The sequence below is a fragment of the Arachis duranensis genome, chromosome 5 (assembly GCF_000817695.3).
Source record: "Arachis duranensis cultivar V14167 chromosome 5, aradu.V14167.gnm2.J7QH, whole genome shotgun sequence".
Classification (NCBI taxonomy): Eukaryota; Viridiplantae; Streptophyta; class Magnoliopsida; order Fabales; family Fabaceae; genus Arachis; species Arachis duranensis.
In genome coordinates this window covers 98,350,379-98,365,314 of record NC_029776.3, presented here as the reverse complement: position 1 = coordinate 98,365,314, position 14,936 = coordinate 98,350,379, and the positions used below count along the sequence as shown (strand labels likewise).

Here is a 14,936-nt window from a genome sequence, read left to right as displayed (position 1 = left end):
GCGTGTATCCCTCTTTCGTTCTTTTACTTCCTTCGTTATTCAGTATTCACTAATCAAAGAAAGAAAAAAGTGAAAACCCTGGCTAGCCTCCACCACCGCCGAACGGAGTGAGCCACTGCCGCCGTCCGTGGTTTTCCGAGGCTTCTCTTTTCGTCCTGTCGGCGTTCTCCAAGTCCAACCCCCTGTTCGCTCTCTTCTTCCTCGCTCGGCGTCCATCGTCTTCGTCCTGCTCGCCGTCGTCTCGTCGCTCTCAACCGCTCTCCGTCGTCCTGCTCTCCGTCGCGCTCAACCCCTCTCGAAGGTCAGTGGCAGTGCTCACTTGTTCTTCGTTTTTCTTTTTATTCTCTGTTCTGAAATCACTGAATGATTACAGGGGTTTTGTGTTTTTGTTGTGTTTTTGACTTTTTGTTGAATGATTATTTGATTTCTGGCTCTGCTGTGCTGCTGCCGTTTTGTGTTTTTGTTAAATGATTATTTGATTATTGATTAGCTATGGTTCTGCTGTGCTGCTGCTGTTTTGTGTTTTGTTAAATGATTATTTGTTTTCTGATTTTGTTATAATTTTGTCTGATTTAGGTTAGAAGAATCAAATTTCTGAATTCTGATATATGGATGTTGATCCATATGATCATGTTTTAGGAATAAATATTAATTAAATTAATCCTTAATTCAATGTTCAGTATATGAGATTCACAGTTCAAATTGTATGTGCTTTCAGTTGGAAAAGTACAAGAAATCTATTTTGATGCCCAAAACCATGGTAATGACATGAGTTTAATTTTGCTTCCTGCTACAGATGATTGATGATCAAGATCTTGGTTTCTTTGCCAATTTCCTTGGCATCTTCATCTTTGTACTGGTGATAGCTTACCATTTTGTTATGGCTGATCCAAAGTATGAAAGAAACTAGGGTACTATGTGGTTGTGATTTTCATGTTGTAGACTTACTATTTTTCTAATGGAAGTTAAGTTGATATAGAAAGGAACTTCATTTTGAGCATGTGATGTGAGTTTACTGCTGTATCTTATCAAAGACTTCGTTGACACTAGATGAATATTTTGTTCAGAAACCACTTTGAATGATTATTGATTAGCTCTGCTCACTGCTGCCGTGCTCGTTCTTCTCTGCTCACTGCTAGTACTCTGAATGTCACTACATTTTGTGCTTTTGGTATTGTTTTTAATCCAATGAAGGAATAGATGAATTGAATTAACTCGATTAACTAGATGAGTAGATGATCGTTTTTTCTTATTGTTTGGTTAATTCAATGTTTTTTTTTAAGTTTTTTGTGACTATCTTAATGAGTTCAATAGTGATATAATGACTAATGAATGATAAATTGTTAAATAATTGATGAGATCAAATGTTATATTAGATTTTGGTTGATGAAGTTTAAAGTTTATATTAGACTATAATTATGTTTTAGGGTATTTATTTGTAATTTATTTATTATTTTATTATAAAATAATTTTTCTGGTAAGACCACGGTTGAACTGGTTGGACCAGTGAACCAATAACTAAAACGGTTTGATAACCTGTCCAATTTTTAAAACCTTGATCTTAACTCAATTAAGTGGTTTAGCCAGATTAATTTTTTTTTTTGTTTAAGATTTGATTAGGCCGAAATGATGCGTAGATAATATGTGGCCCTTAAGGTGGAGAGCAATTTTACCTAATTAGAATTTAGATCAAAGCTCTAGATTATTAGCTTAAAATCATACCTTTAAACTACAAATAATTGACCAAAGATAAAATTTATCTATTATCTCTCTAATGGAACCTGTAAATTTTCAGCAGATTAAATTAGATGACCGGACAGTGTAAACATTTTAAAATCAACTTTAAATTAAAAAATTATCTAATAAATTGTGATTCTTACACCAGAACCGGCTGACTGAACCGGGCCGGCCTGGTTGAGAACAATTACGTAGTCTGGTAGGGTGGTAGGGTTTATGCCACAGCATGCCAGCCGTCCTTCTTCCCCTTCTTTCTTACTTCATTGGCAGCTCTCCTCCGGCCTCCACCAACTTTCCAGCTTCTCATTTGAGTTATCTCCTTCGCTGCTCGACTACTTCATAGCTCCATCGCAGCTTCGCATCTCCGCCTCCTAAGTTTTGTTGTTGTCTCCTTGTCGGGGTTCCATTGCTCTCTCTTGCTGCTCTCACTGGTATCCCCTCTTGCTCTTGACGCTGCCCTGCCTGCAGGTTTCCCTCTGTATTTTTTTTTTATTTTTTGGCAGTAGGACCTGATAATATTCCGATTGAGGTTTGGAAGGGTCTTGGAGAAAAATGCATCAACTGGTTAACCAAGCTTTTTAATGAGATTTTAAGGTCAAAGAAGATGCCTGATGAGTGGAGAAAGAGCACCTTGGTACCTATCTACAAGAATAAGGGGGATATACAAAGTTGCGGAAATTATAGAGGGATTAAGCTTATGAGTCATACTATGAAGTTATGGGAAAGGGTGATAGAACGGAGGTTGAGAAAAGAGACACAAGTAACAGAGAACCAATTTGGATTTATGCCAGACAGATCTACCACTGAAGCAATATACCTATTAAGAAGGATGATGGAGATGTATCGTAGTAATAAAAGGGATCTACATATGGTGTTTATTGATTTGGAAAAAGCGTATGATAGGGTACCAAGGGAGGTTCTATGAAAGGTTTTAGAAAAGAGGAGAGTAAGGATCGCATATATTCAGGCAATTAAAGACATGTATGATGGGGTCACAATTAGTGTGAAGACTCAAGGTGGTGTGACAGAGGAATTCCCTATTGGTATAGGACTGCACCACGGATCATCCTTAAGTCCATATCTTTTTACATTAGTCTTGGAAGTACTCACAGAGTACATCCAAGAGCCTGTGCCATGGTGCATGCTTTTTGCCGATGATATCATCTTTATGGGAGAGTCAAGGGAAGACCTAAACAAGAAGTTGGAGTTATGGAGAGAAGCTTTAGAAGTGTATGATCTGCGTATAAGCCATAGCAAAACGGAATATATGGAATATAAGTTCAGTTTGAGAAGGGAAAATCCCAATATAGAGGTGAAGATTGGAGAAAACATCATACGAAAAGTTAGAAGTTTTAAGTATCTTGGGTGCATCATACAGGATAATGGAGAGATTGAACAGTATGTAAATCATAGGATCCAAGCAGGTTGGTCAAAATGGCGGAGTGCATCTGGTTTTATATGCGACAAAAAAGTGCCTCTAAAACTTAAAGGTAAATTCTATCGCACCGCTATAAGATCGGCTATGCTGTATGGTACGGAGTGTTGGGCGGCTAAAGGAGAGCACGAACATAAGCTGAGTGTGGCAGAGATGAAGATGTTGATATGGATGAGTGGTCATACGCGATTGGATAAAATAAGGAATGAAGATATAAGGGAGAGAGTTGGAGTAGCACCCATTATGGAAAAGATGGTTGAATCGCGTCTCAGGTGGTTTGGATATGTGAGAAGAAGACCGATAGAACATCTAGTCAAGAGGGTGGATGAGATGGAAGATGGACAAAGGGCGAAAGGTAGAGGAAGACCTAAAAAGACCATCCATGAGGTGGTCAAACGAGATCTACATGTAAACGGTCTCTCTGTAGACATGATACATGACAGAGCACAATGACGTCATTTGATTCATGTAGCCAACCCCATTTAGTGGGACAAGGCTTTGTTGTTGTTGTTGATCTTAACTGAAAAGAAATATTGAATATATTTTAATGGTTGTTTATATATGCTCAAGAAGATATATTTTAGAGAGATATTGATTTCTCTCTGATTGATTTATTTGTTATGCTTCATTGCTTATTGTGTGCAAATAATTTGTACTTCTTACTGCTTACTAGTGCTCAGTAATGTTTAACTGTTTACGTAGTTTATGATCTTGGCTTGATTATGGTTCTGGTATGATTGTTCTTTATTGTTGTGTTGGTTACCAATTTTGTTCTTTATTTTTCTTGACTGCCTACTAGTTCTATTGCACCACAAATTAATGGTCATTATGCTTTAATTTTAGACTTATATAATTAGTGACTATTATGCTTTAATTCCAACCTTTGGCATCTACTTGCTATATGTTTTCTAGGTGAATTTTCCCATGTTATGGAATAGTTGCTGTTGGAGATTTCGAGGTTCCAGACTTTGGCGTAGGATTAAATGCTTGGGATTTTGCCATCTTAATTTTTTTTTTTAGTTTAGGCATCATCTTCCAGACCCGATATAAACCCGATCTAGACCTGGTCTTATTGTGATCTGAAAAGGATGAGATTTGTTCGGCTTTTGGTAAGAATCTAAAAAATTGTCCAGTCAAAATTTAGGGCTGGGTCTGGATCATAGTGCATACATTCTGGTATGAGAACGGGTAGGCCTATGTGGTACACCACACGTAACATATTTTGTGAAAAGTATACTTATGGAATTTCGGTAAATATGAGTTGTGAATTGGTATGCGGTGCATCACCTAATTGGTGAATTCATGTAACTGTGGTCTGGATTAAAGCAAACTTGGTTTCACCCAGCCTATACACACCCTTGGATCCCTTAATTTGACTGGTCTCATGTCTGGTCCAGTTCTTTGAACCTCGAATACAATAATAAAAGTGAATTTTTGTTAATCAAAAGAAATAAAACATTATTTTTAGATAACTGGAAAAATTAGGGTTGTAGGCAACATGAATCTAAACAGTTTTGGGACTGTTTGGTGAATATCAAGACATAGAGCACCGGTTCATTTTGTAAATGTTTTTATGGGACCATATATCTAAAGTCTAAACCCCTTTTTCCTTTTCTTCCCTTCTTGTTCTATAGCCCAAACGAGCATCCCTGATGCTCCTGCCACTGCTTGCCACCACTGTTGTTGTTTTTCAGTTTTTAAACCTTTCAATGTTTCACTCTTGTTCCCAAGGTACACACATTGTTGCATTTTTTATTTATTCGTTTGTTTGTTTGTTTTCTAAAGAGTCTTTAATACCAATTTCATCATGAAGTGATATCTTTTTTCCTACTTATTTTGTTAGGATGGTTACTGAAGGAACTGAAGGACCTAAGTTTTCAGCAGATATGGCAACTCGCAAAATTAATGTGCAGAAGTTTGCAGAATCTAGAGCCTATGAGCTTGAGAGTCTTCAATCTGTTATAGCTGACAGAGTAAAGGGTGGTTATAGGAGTCAGAAACAAGAGAAGACGAACAAGTTCTTTTAATAGCAAAGCTGGGACAAGAAGAAAGAGGCAAAAGCTGGGAACAGGACATAATAAAACTTGTGGTGTTGAATTACTTTTAGGAAAGGATGAGATAAAGAAGCTTCCAAGTCGGCGCATGCGCCGGAGATATGAACTTAAGATGAACTTTGATAGTGGGTTTTCTACTTCTGGCGATGGAATCAAGAGGCTCAGAACTCATGTTTGGCATACTAAGCGGTATACCATGACAAAACTCTGGGGCTACTACCTTCCTCTAGCACTTCAAGGAAGGTAGGTCATTTATGATGATGCTCCAATGTTGGAACTTGGAAGCTTGTTCGTTTCCTGTTATACTGGTGTCTTTCACTTTTAAGCAAACATTTATTTATTTATTTTTTTCAGAATACAAGTTCAGTTCTTAAAAAGCTGTCTGTTAATGTCATGTTTGACATCAAATCATTCCTTGTTAGGACTAATTTGATGTCGACAAAAGACACTAATGGACCAATTTTATCTCAGAAATTGACATTGGTGGTCAATTTGGTAAATCCATGCTGCGCAGTCAAAGTAATTTACTTTTCCATCTCGCTTTTTCCTTTCTTTGGTGCTACCTTTTTATTTCCAAGGGATAGAGTTGGGATGTATAATCCCATTATTTTGGAGGATGCCCGGGAAAAACTGCTAGGCAAATTCAGGATCAAATGTTGGAACCTCATGGGTAAGGGTAATGGAATTGATAGAGAAATTCATAGACCTAGGTAGGATAGGAGAATGGATAAAGGGAATAGAGATGATGATAGAGATCATACTGAGAAAGAGAAGAATTCTGTACGGGTACAACTATTATTTGAACGAAGTTATAAAAATGCGATCTTTGTTGTCTACTAGAACAAACACTAATACCTTTTAATTTTTTTCGTCCCGCATGGGTGTTAACAGTTTGTTAAGGAATTGGAGTTTTGGGAACCTATTTCCTTACATACAAGGTTCGTGTCCATATTTTCCAGAGGAAAAGGTTCAAGGGCAGTCCTGAAAAGGCTCAAACGAGGGGTGGTTGTGCATGATGCAAGCTATTACACTGCTGTCCAAGTGGAAGGTCCTGAGGTATGTATATATATGTATATATTATAGGAAGAGTTTCAAGTGTACCTAAAACACTGGTGTTCCAGTTGTTTTAACCATTGATCTCAATTATAAAAAATATATATTAATTGAAATCAACGGTTAAAATTACTGGAACATTGGTGTTCCAGGTACACTTGAAACTTTTCTTATATTATATAAACTTATCTCATTTTAGATTTAAAGAATAGTTTTTGTCTAACTTCGTATTTATATTTGCATAAATACGATAAATTGCTGTTATAATCATGATTATGGTTACATGGCTATTAGCATCGTTGTGAAAAATTTTCTGTAAGATGTGAACAATGCGTCCACAATTGCAGTTTTAGAAATGTTGAACAGCGACATTGTGGCAGCAACTTAAGCCTTGATTCTATATCCAACATTTCACTCAAACTTTTGATTGTAAAATCTTCAATTCTGCTGATTCTTTTCTTCAGGAATCATTAGCTTCTATCTTCTCAAGATTTGGATGAATCAGTATGGGGTACCACTTGTGGAATGGCAATGGTCAGTTCATCCTATTGCTGATTCTGGTATTAGCTATGTTGATTTAGGGTATGCTATCAACCCAAAATTGAATCTTGTTTCTGTTTCGTGATGACAGCTATATCAAGTCGAAGTACCAGTTTCTCAGCCAATTGGCCCTGTGACCTATATGTGGCGGCCAACATTCCAACAAAATATTAGTAGAGAGCATGATATCAGTGATTAATTAATGAAACATGATGTTGATTCAGCTGAAAGCCCAGATAGAATGAAACACGGTGCTTCATTTAGACAGCTTTGGGTGTGGATACATGCTTCTGCCTTTGAAGAAGGATATGATAGTCTAAAATTTGCATGTCAGAAAGAGGTTCAGTTTCTTCTTTTACTCCTCCCATGGACATCAGATGTTCTCTATTTTTCTTACTTTAATTTTGTAAATTGTATCTTCATATAGATGAAACAGGGAGCAGTGCAGTGAAATCCATTGGTTCTCGTAAATAGTTGTTTGCTATGTTTTGTTTCATTAAGAGGCGAGACACGCACAGCAGTAGGTTGTTGCTTTGGAAAGTGGAGGTCACACTTTTCACATTCTAGAAACAGCCTTTCCAGATGCATATGTCCCCATCAGGTGGGAGCCATGTATGTTGGGCCAATTATTTTTCCCTTTATTTTTCATTTTTTGTTCCCTTGTTTCCTATTCAAATTCCTTCTTGTTAATGTCCTTGACACCTTATTCCCGTTATGAGCATAGTCGGGGCATAGACAAAATCTGGACTTACTTAAGCTCTAAGATACATGTGTTGGTAGTTTTTCATGGTCATTCTTTATCTTCTGTCTTCCATGCATAATTCTCCTATTCAATCCTTTTACATTACACAAGGCTCCACTTTCTCTTGGGACTTCCATTTCTTTCGTAGCCTTAATGATAGGGTATCCGTGGAACTTCTGATGGTTTTCTTTGTCACCTATCCCTGATAAAAGGATTTGGTCTATTGAAAACTCTGTTAGTCTTAGTTGTAAATCTTTCTTCCAATTCTCGTTCCTCCAATACAACTTCCTTCTACCTGGATAAACTTATTTGAAAATCCAAAGCGGCTTCTAAGGTCAAATCTTTTATATGGACAGCTGTGCTTAACATCTTGTAGGTTCGAAGGCCAGATAAGGCTCTCTCCCTTGATATGTGGGGCAAATTCAGACAAATTCACCTCTGTTTTTGCATTGCCCAATGCTGTTTTCTTATGGAACAGTTTGTTTAGCATCTAAGGAATGTTGGGTGTGCCCTATAACACTTGATAAATTTCTAGTGACTAGATTTGTTGGGCTTGGTGCTAGAAACGAGTAAAAATTTTATATGGAGCTGTGCAATTTACGCCACTGTTTGGACTATTTGGTTGGAGCATAATAATGCATTTTTTAATGATAGATTTTCTGACAAACATTTCGTATGGGATTGGATGCATAGCATCTATTTGATGTAAAGCTCATGATCTTTTTAGAGGACTTACCCCCTTAGACATTTTGAGAGATTGGAAAGCTATGCTTTTACAAACATATATTGTCATTCAGTATGGATATTTTTGTCCGAGATTTTAAAATTTATGATCATTCTGTCTGATTGGCTCTTAGTGTGAAATATTTTAAAATAGTGTTATAAAGATGAAAATTCTCGTCGATTGACACACTAAGTTTGTTGTTATATGTTCTTTACCATGGTTTTGATTTCGCTCATGATGTCGCAGAACTTTGCAAATTGGTATTTAAGCTGACTTGTAATTTCTTCTTGTTCAGATTGTGTGTTTTGCTGTTTAATTTCTCGTTGTTTAGATTGTGTGTTTTGCTGTTTATTATTGTTCAGATGGAAAAGACAGGCATCTCAATTAATTGCTTTTCGCTTGAGGGTGAACTTGCAAAGTTGGAGGTAATCGGATCAGGAGCGATTCAAATTCTTCAAAAGATGTTGCATCCTGTTACAAGGTTAGTTATTGTTTAATTTCGTCGATTTAATTCATGAATGATTTCGACTGGTTTTTTATACATTCTGGCTTTTCAGTATTTCAGATAATCATCGTCTACGGGAACATGTGCCTACACAAGACAGCGTTTCTCAGAAGACAAGTTCATCCATATCAGACAATAAGGATAAGTTTTCTTCTGTTGCAATTTTGTCACTTAATGTTAAGGATCCTCGACAATTGTGTGGGAAAGGAACCATTTCATCAGTGGAGCCAAGTTCTGCTGAGGTAGTTAATGGCGCACAAGAAACTATTCATGAAGAGTTGGAGAAGACTAGTGAATTGGCTTCATCCACATGGTCCAAAATAGAAAACAAGCAGTATCATAATAATGATCTCTGGTATGCTAAATCTAGACGGTTGAGGACCCCATTGGCAGAGAGTGTGATTTGTAATGAGAAACACCACAAACGTTTGACACATTACTGCCTGGATGATGTAGATTCCAGGGAGGCAAACTCTTTGACAGAGGAGCAATGCTCAAGATCTTGCCCTATTTTGCTTGTAAAACATAATAGGAAGGAATTATTTAGAGGGTAACTTCTTTATTCCTTTTTTGACTTGTGATTATGCATTCTGATGCTTCTTGTCAACTATCAGGTATTACCAGTATTCTCTAAACTCTTACCTGATATTTGTGATAACTGCTTTAAGATATATAAGTAGGGGAAAAATAAAAAGGTATCATAAATTAAATGTCAGTGGCAACACACTAATAAAATACTAACTGTATCTGGTTATCTTCTAGGTGTTCTATCACACTTCCCTTAAGTTGGGTAAAGGCCTTCTGGATTCCACTCATCTCCTATGGAGCACATGCAATCGATTTGCAAGAGATGCATTGGATTGCACATGAAGTAATAGTTACACCCTTCAAGACATGCAAAAAAATATTGGGGATTTTTTTCTTAAAAAAAAAAGCCTTTTTTGGTATTAGTTATTAGATTTTTCATGAAAACTTTTTCTTTATGCAGATGGGATTGCCAGCTTTCCCTTCTGATTTCCCAGATTGTAAGGCATACTCATGCTGCATGTCAGCTAAAGCTGCTGCATTTGATAAAAAAGCCAAGTTACATCCTCCATCCAAAAGGCCTATGAGAGTTCCCATCTTGCCTCCATGGGGTATTATTATTCATAGTACTCTCAACAGAAAAATTAATGCAGTAGAAACTACTGATGTTTCAACATTGGAAGATTTAGCTGATCCGAATTCATTGCCAAAAAAGATTTGACTCTGAGAATAGCTTGTTTGATGGAACTGTGGCAAGGACAGGTTCTGTGCTGACTAATTTCCTTAATGAAACCAAAGGTGGCCAATTGTCATTGTTTCCATATGCTGCGGATGGAGATGAGAAAATCACCAAGTTTATAAAGGGTGAAGTAAACATTAATCCGAGCTGCCAAAACTCTTTCTGACCATAGGTTATGTTTTCTAAGAGTTCATCTTCGCCCTTTCAAGAAAGGCCTTTTTGAAGAGGGAGCAGTTATTTGTGCACCACACCCATCTGATACATATTTATTGACTTCATGGTAATTAACATTGTGCATTCCTATTTTAATATGTAATTTTTGTTGTGAATTTGATAAGCAAATGTATCTTGTTGGGGAATAGTAGTATATGACTATATGTTTTATCATAGGAAATAGTATCATTATCTGATATATGTTGCAGCATTGAGAAAAGTGAAGGATTTCAACTGCCACAATCTGCTTTAGAATCATACTTCAAAGAGGAGCATTCCTTCAAAAGATGGGAAATGCATGTACCAGATGATTCAAATGCTAAAGAGTATCATCGGTGGCCTATCGGTTTTGTCACATCAGCTGCCGTACAAGGAAGGTTCTGTAATCTTATCTTTCTCCACTGTAGTCTCCATCCTATTATTCTCTTAAGGCTATGTTTGGATCGTTGTTATTAAGGGGAATGGAATGGAGCCAAAAAGAATTTGATGGGCTGCCATGGTTTGGATTAATAATGTTATGATGGAATGGAAAAGTTAGTAATGGAATCGATTCCATCCTATTCCATTAAAAACTTCATTTGTGGTTCTTCCCAATTCCGGCGGTTTATGATGGAATGATGTTTTATGCAAACAATGGAGTGGAATTTAAACAATTATTCCTTTGGCTCCATTGCATTCCACTCTCACATACCATCAATCCATACCCTAGCTTATGATTGTGTTTGGTAAGTGTTTAAAGACGAAGTAAAAGTTTCTGTCCCTATTCTATCCCAAATTTCGAGTGGACAGAAAACTGGGCAGACTCTGTCCAATGACCTACATTTTGTTTTTGTCTCCTTCAAATATTTTTTGTTTCCGAATGTCGCTGTATTTATGAGCCAGTTGTCAAATGGGGCCTAATATTCTTGAGTATAGAATAAAGCTGCTTACTGGGTTCTATGTCATTGCAGCAAGAGGCTAGTAGCAGGGGGATTTTGTGAGGCAGTTTTACTTGCTAATTTAAGAGAGGAGCAGTGGAAAGAGATGCCGGCGAAGCGGAGGAAGAAGGATATTTACGTGCTTGTCAGGAATTTAAGATCTGTGGCATATCGACTTGCTCTTGCCTCTGTTGTACTGGAGTATCAGGAGAATGACACTAAGTTCATGTAAACTGTCAGTAAGCTTATGTAACATCGAAGAATATAACTTCTCTACATTTGAGCCCTTTTGAAGTATTGAGGATTGTTGGTGATATGATATGAATAGAAAAAGTAAACTATAATTTTTACCTACGAATGAATATGAAAAAAAGAAACTAAAAATTATATCCATAGAAGATGAGTTTTATTTGACCAAACTATTCAAATTTTGAAAAATTATTTTAAATTTTTATACTATCTTTTTTAATTTAATCTACCTTCAAATTTTAATTTTATCTTATCTCAATCTCTAATCCACTGCCACTCTATTTTCTACTAGACTACTACTTTTTTTTCCATTATTCCCCTCTCTGTCCTTTTTTAAGTGTGTTTAATGTTAATATTTGATGTAATACGTTGATACGAGAGTTTGATTATAGAAAAATTCATGATAGACAAGTATTAGACTAGTATAGGCAAATTTTTCTGTGTAGAAGGCCTATTAAATTACATGTATAAATTGGTGTTGGGAGCTGCTGGTTAAGACAAGTGTCCTAGGAATGGATACTTTCTGCATCTTTTGAAGCTTTAATACAGGAGGGACAGGTTACTTTATACTATTTATGCATATGGTAAGAGATTGTTGTTTTGCTCATGAATCAACAAATTGATGGATGCTTAATAATGGGCCGTATCAATTGGGCTGTATTGGTTTTGTCCCTCACGAGAAGGGAAAGCACAGATAAAGTAGCTAAATTTTTTTTCTTTTTTTTCCCCTCTTGTTTGAGGTATGTTCTTAGAATCTGTCTCTCAGGCTAGTCATTTTTTTCATAAATAAATTAAAAATAAATATTATTTTCAAAATAGAATATAACAATTTTATTTTTCGAAATTCATTTTTTTTAAGAAAAAATCGAGTAGGCTCACTTTATTATATATATATATATATATTGTGTGTGTGTGTGTGTGTGTTTTTAACTTATCTCTTCGTAAATAAAGGGTTAGTTAACTTCTATTACTTGTTTAATGGTTATTGGAGAAATTGAATTGTATTATATTAACATTAATTATATCTTTTACATTAATTCTAATAACCAAATAGGTCAATCATAACAAAATTTATTCTATAAATTATAAAAAAATAAAAAGGTTTTATTGTGTAATTCTTTTTTCAAATTACCCTATTTTTAAATTTGTCCTGACTAAAAAAAGTTAGGAAAAAAGGGTTAAAAAAATTTAAAAGAAAAACAAAAAAAAAGTTTACACTTTCTCCTAATTCTTGCCAGAAATTTCTCTTTTCAATTCAAGCTCTTGTATGTTTTGACTTTTGACTTTAATTTCATATTCTCTTCGTGTTTTGTTTTGAATATTCTTTTCGATTTTTTCATAAAAAAAGTGAATTTTGAGAAATAAAATTGTTATATTTTGTTTTAGAAAAATCATTTATTTTTAATTTATTCATTAAAAAAATGACTGACTTGAGACTAAGATTCTAAGAATATACTTTAAATAAGAGAAAAAAAAAGAAAAACAACAAAAGATTTTAATTACTTTATCACTTCCTTAACGTTAACTGAGGGACAAAAACTATATAGCCTAACTGATAGAGGCTCATTATTAAATATTTATTAATTTGTTATATTAAGATTACTGATAATATTAAAAAAATAAAAAATAACTAAAATTTATTTTATTTAATATTTATTAATTATTATTATTTATTAATTATTATAATAATTAATAAATATTAAATAAAATAAATTAAGACTATTTTTGGTTAATTTCCCTTAGTTACGGTAATGTTAGTGGGATCCATAATCCATTAGTGAAAATATCGTTGTTATATTTTTACTAGAATAATCGCTCGTTGAAAATATGAGGTATGCCGTATGCCCCATTCTTAGTGGGACCCATTATTGCCAAACCCACATAACTTTTAATCATAAATAAAAATAAATAAATAAATCTTCCTTTCATAGAACTTTCTCTTTGTCTAAATAAATCTTTAATTTGTATATTTAAACATCTAACAAGCTAACAAATTTAAGTTAGTTCATTATTAGTTTCTTTAAATAAGGACTGTAAGTTTGAATTTTATTTTATACATATAATAATTAATTAATCAACAATAAATTCTTAAATAAAATTGTAATCTATAATAAATTAATAATTGACATATTGAATTAAAGGATATTTAAAAAAAAATCTAACAAGCTCCAAAATAGCAATTCACGGTGATAATTATGCTTGAACCCAATTTTAAGGATTTAACCAAAGGAAAATAAAATAAAATAAAATAAAGCTTAACCGCGACAACTTATTTAACATAAGAAAAGTAGCTTATCTCAAAATTCTTAGCAACTCCACCACTACAGACAAGCACATATATCCGAGTACAAAACATTTAATTGGAGAAGAAATAGGAATATTCTAATTCAACAGAAAATAGTATACAAAATTACCATACCAAGTATTTTACTTTTATTTAATAGCTGTACAATTTTTTATCAGGTAGCGTTAATAATTAATTAACCTCTTCCTGGTGTCTTTGGGTCATGGTTTCTGTTTGCTCCTGTTCCAGGGTAGTCATTGCTTTCCAAATCCATTCTTCCTTCAACTGTCATGAACTCTTGTGCCAAATCAAACATCTCTGATTCACTATTTCTTGATTCTGGAGTACCCTGAAACTATGCATAGAAACAGATTAACTATGTTAGATTTAAAGATAATAAAGTTAGAAATAATTACTCATCAGAGCGAACATGTGATGTGGTTAACAGAATATTTTTACATTTTCAGAAGTTTACACTAAAAAATATTATACTAATGTAAAATTTCCATGTATATAAAAACATTTCATTACATTTATATAGTGCATCTTTTAAATAGAGGAAATTATGAGTTAGACTATATATAATTGTTGAAAATTTAGAATGAAATTAATTTTTGTTCATATGGGTCCAAGATTTATAATTAATTACCTCTTCTAGTGAAGTTTGGATTGAGGATTTTTCACTCGTTGGAGAAAGACTTCCTGCAAAATTTTAAAGCAATATTCCATTAACAAAATAATAATTTGAAAAGAAAAGGAATTGAATAAAAACATGACAAGGATAGAGATAGAAGAGTTTAGAATAATTAAGGTGTGTGTTCTTACTAGTGATTGGTACAGCCGAAGATGAAAGAACATATGAGAAAAGCAGAAGGGTGATGAACAATGCTTTGTGAATCATTTTTGGAGAGAGAGATGAAAATGAAATGAGAGCTAAGGAAGGTGATACTTAGTATCACCCATGTGATGATGCTGGTTTATATAGAAATCTCCAAAGAGAAGCATAATAATTTTAATTTGAATATTTTATTATTTTACATCACAAGCCATTCGTACTTGTATATATCATAATTATATTGCTCCAAGTCAACCTCAACTTTTCAATCTATTTCTCATTTGAAAAATGTTATACTTGCATATAAAATGTAAAATAATCAAGGTTATGAAACTCGAACAAGCCATTAAATTCATGGAGTTACATATTTAAAGATTTAAATTA

At 34.4% G+C, this 14,936-nt stretch overlaps 3 protein-coding genes across 6 annotated transcripts; 2 read left to right on the top strand and 1 right to left on the bottom strand.

Moving 5' to 3' along the window:
- Positions 1 to 75: 75 nt before the first annotated feature.
- Positions 76 to 1,288, top strand: LOC107490813 (dolichyl-diphosphooligosaccharide--protein glycosyltransferase subunit 4C). Its single transcript, XM_016111626.3, has 2 exons — positions 76 to 301; positions 797 to 1,288. Exon 2 carries the CDS (start codon positions 797 to 799, stop codon positions 908 to 910), a length of 114 nt encoding a protein of 37 aa, XP_015967112.1. The 5' UTR covers positions 76 to 301; the 3' UTR covers positions 911 to 1,288.
- Positions 1,289 to 5,046: 3,758 nt separating this feature from the next.
- Positions 5,047 to 10,623, top strand: LOC107490751 (ribonucleases P/MRP protein subunit POP1). Of its 3 annotated transcripts, XM_052261262.1 has the most exons (10): positions 5,047 to 5,469; positions 6,118 to 6,282; positions 6,744 to 6,813; positions 6,911 to 7,159; positions 8,648 to 8,766; positions 8,843 to 9,340; positions 9,553 to 9,661; positions 9,779 to 9,926; positions 10,078 to 10,334; positions 10,477 to 10,623. In XM_052261262.1, exons 4-9 carry the CDS (start codon positions 7,022 to 7,024, stop codon positions 10,218 to 10,220), a joined length of 1,155 nt encoding a protein of 384 aa, XP_052117222.1. In that variant the 5' UTR covers positions 5,047 to 5,469; positions 6,118 to 6,282; positions 6,744 to 6,813; positions 6,911 to 7,021; the 3' UTR covers positions 10,221 to 10,334; positions 10,477 to 10,623. The 3 variants fall into 3 exon arrangements, with proteins under 3 accessions (XP_052117222.1, XP_052117224.1, XP_052117223.1); XM_052261264.1 differs by lacking the exons at positions 5,047 to 5,469; positions 6,118 to 6,282; positions 6,744 to 6,813 and adding an exon at positions 7,247 to 7,420 and having other exon boundaries at positions 7,019 to 7,159; XM_052261263.1 differs by lacking the exons at positions 5,047 to 5,469; positions 6,118 to 6,282; positions 6,744 to 6,813 and adding an exon at positions 7,247 to 7,431 and having other exon boundaries at positions 7,019 to 7,159.
- Positions 10,624 to 13,677: 3,054 nt separating this feature from the next.
- LOC107490812 (uncharacterized) lies at positions 13,678 to 14,697 on the bottom strand. 2 transcript variants are annotated; one of them, XM_052262304.1, is made up of 3 exons: positions 14,543 to 14,697; positions 14,367 to 14,419; positions 13,678 to 14,066 (listed from the first exon to the last, which is right to left on the bottom strand). In XM_052262304.1, exons 1-3 carry the CDS (start codon positions 14,616 to 14,618, stop codon positions 13,914 to 13,916), a joined length of 282 nt encoding a protein of 93 aa, XP_052118264.1. In that variant the 5' UTR covers positions 14,619 to 14,697; the 3' UTR covers positions 13,678 to 13,913. The 2 variants fall into 2 exon arrangements, with proteins under 2 accessions (XP_052118264.1, XP_015967111.1); XM_016111625.3 differs by having other exon boundaries at positions 13,703 to 14,072; positions 14,543 to 14,696.
- Between the last annotated feature and the right edge of the window lie 239 nt (positions 14,698 to 14,936).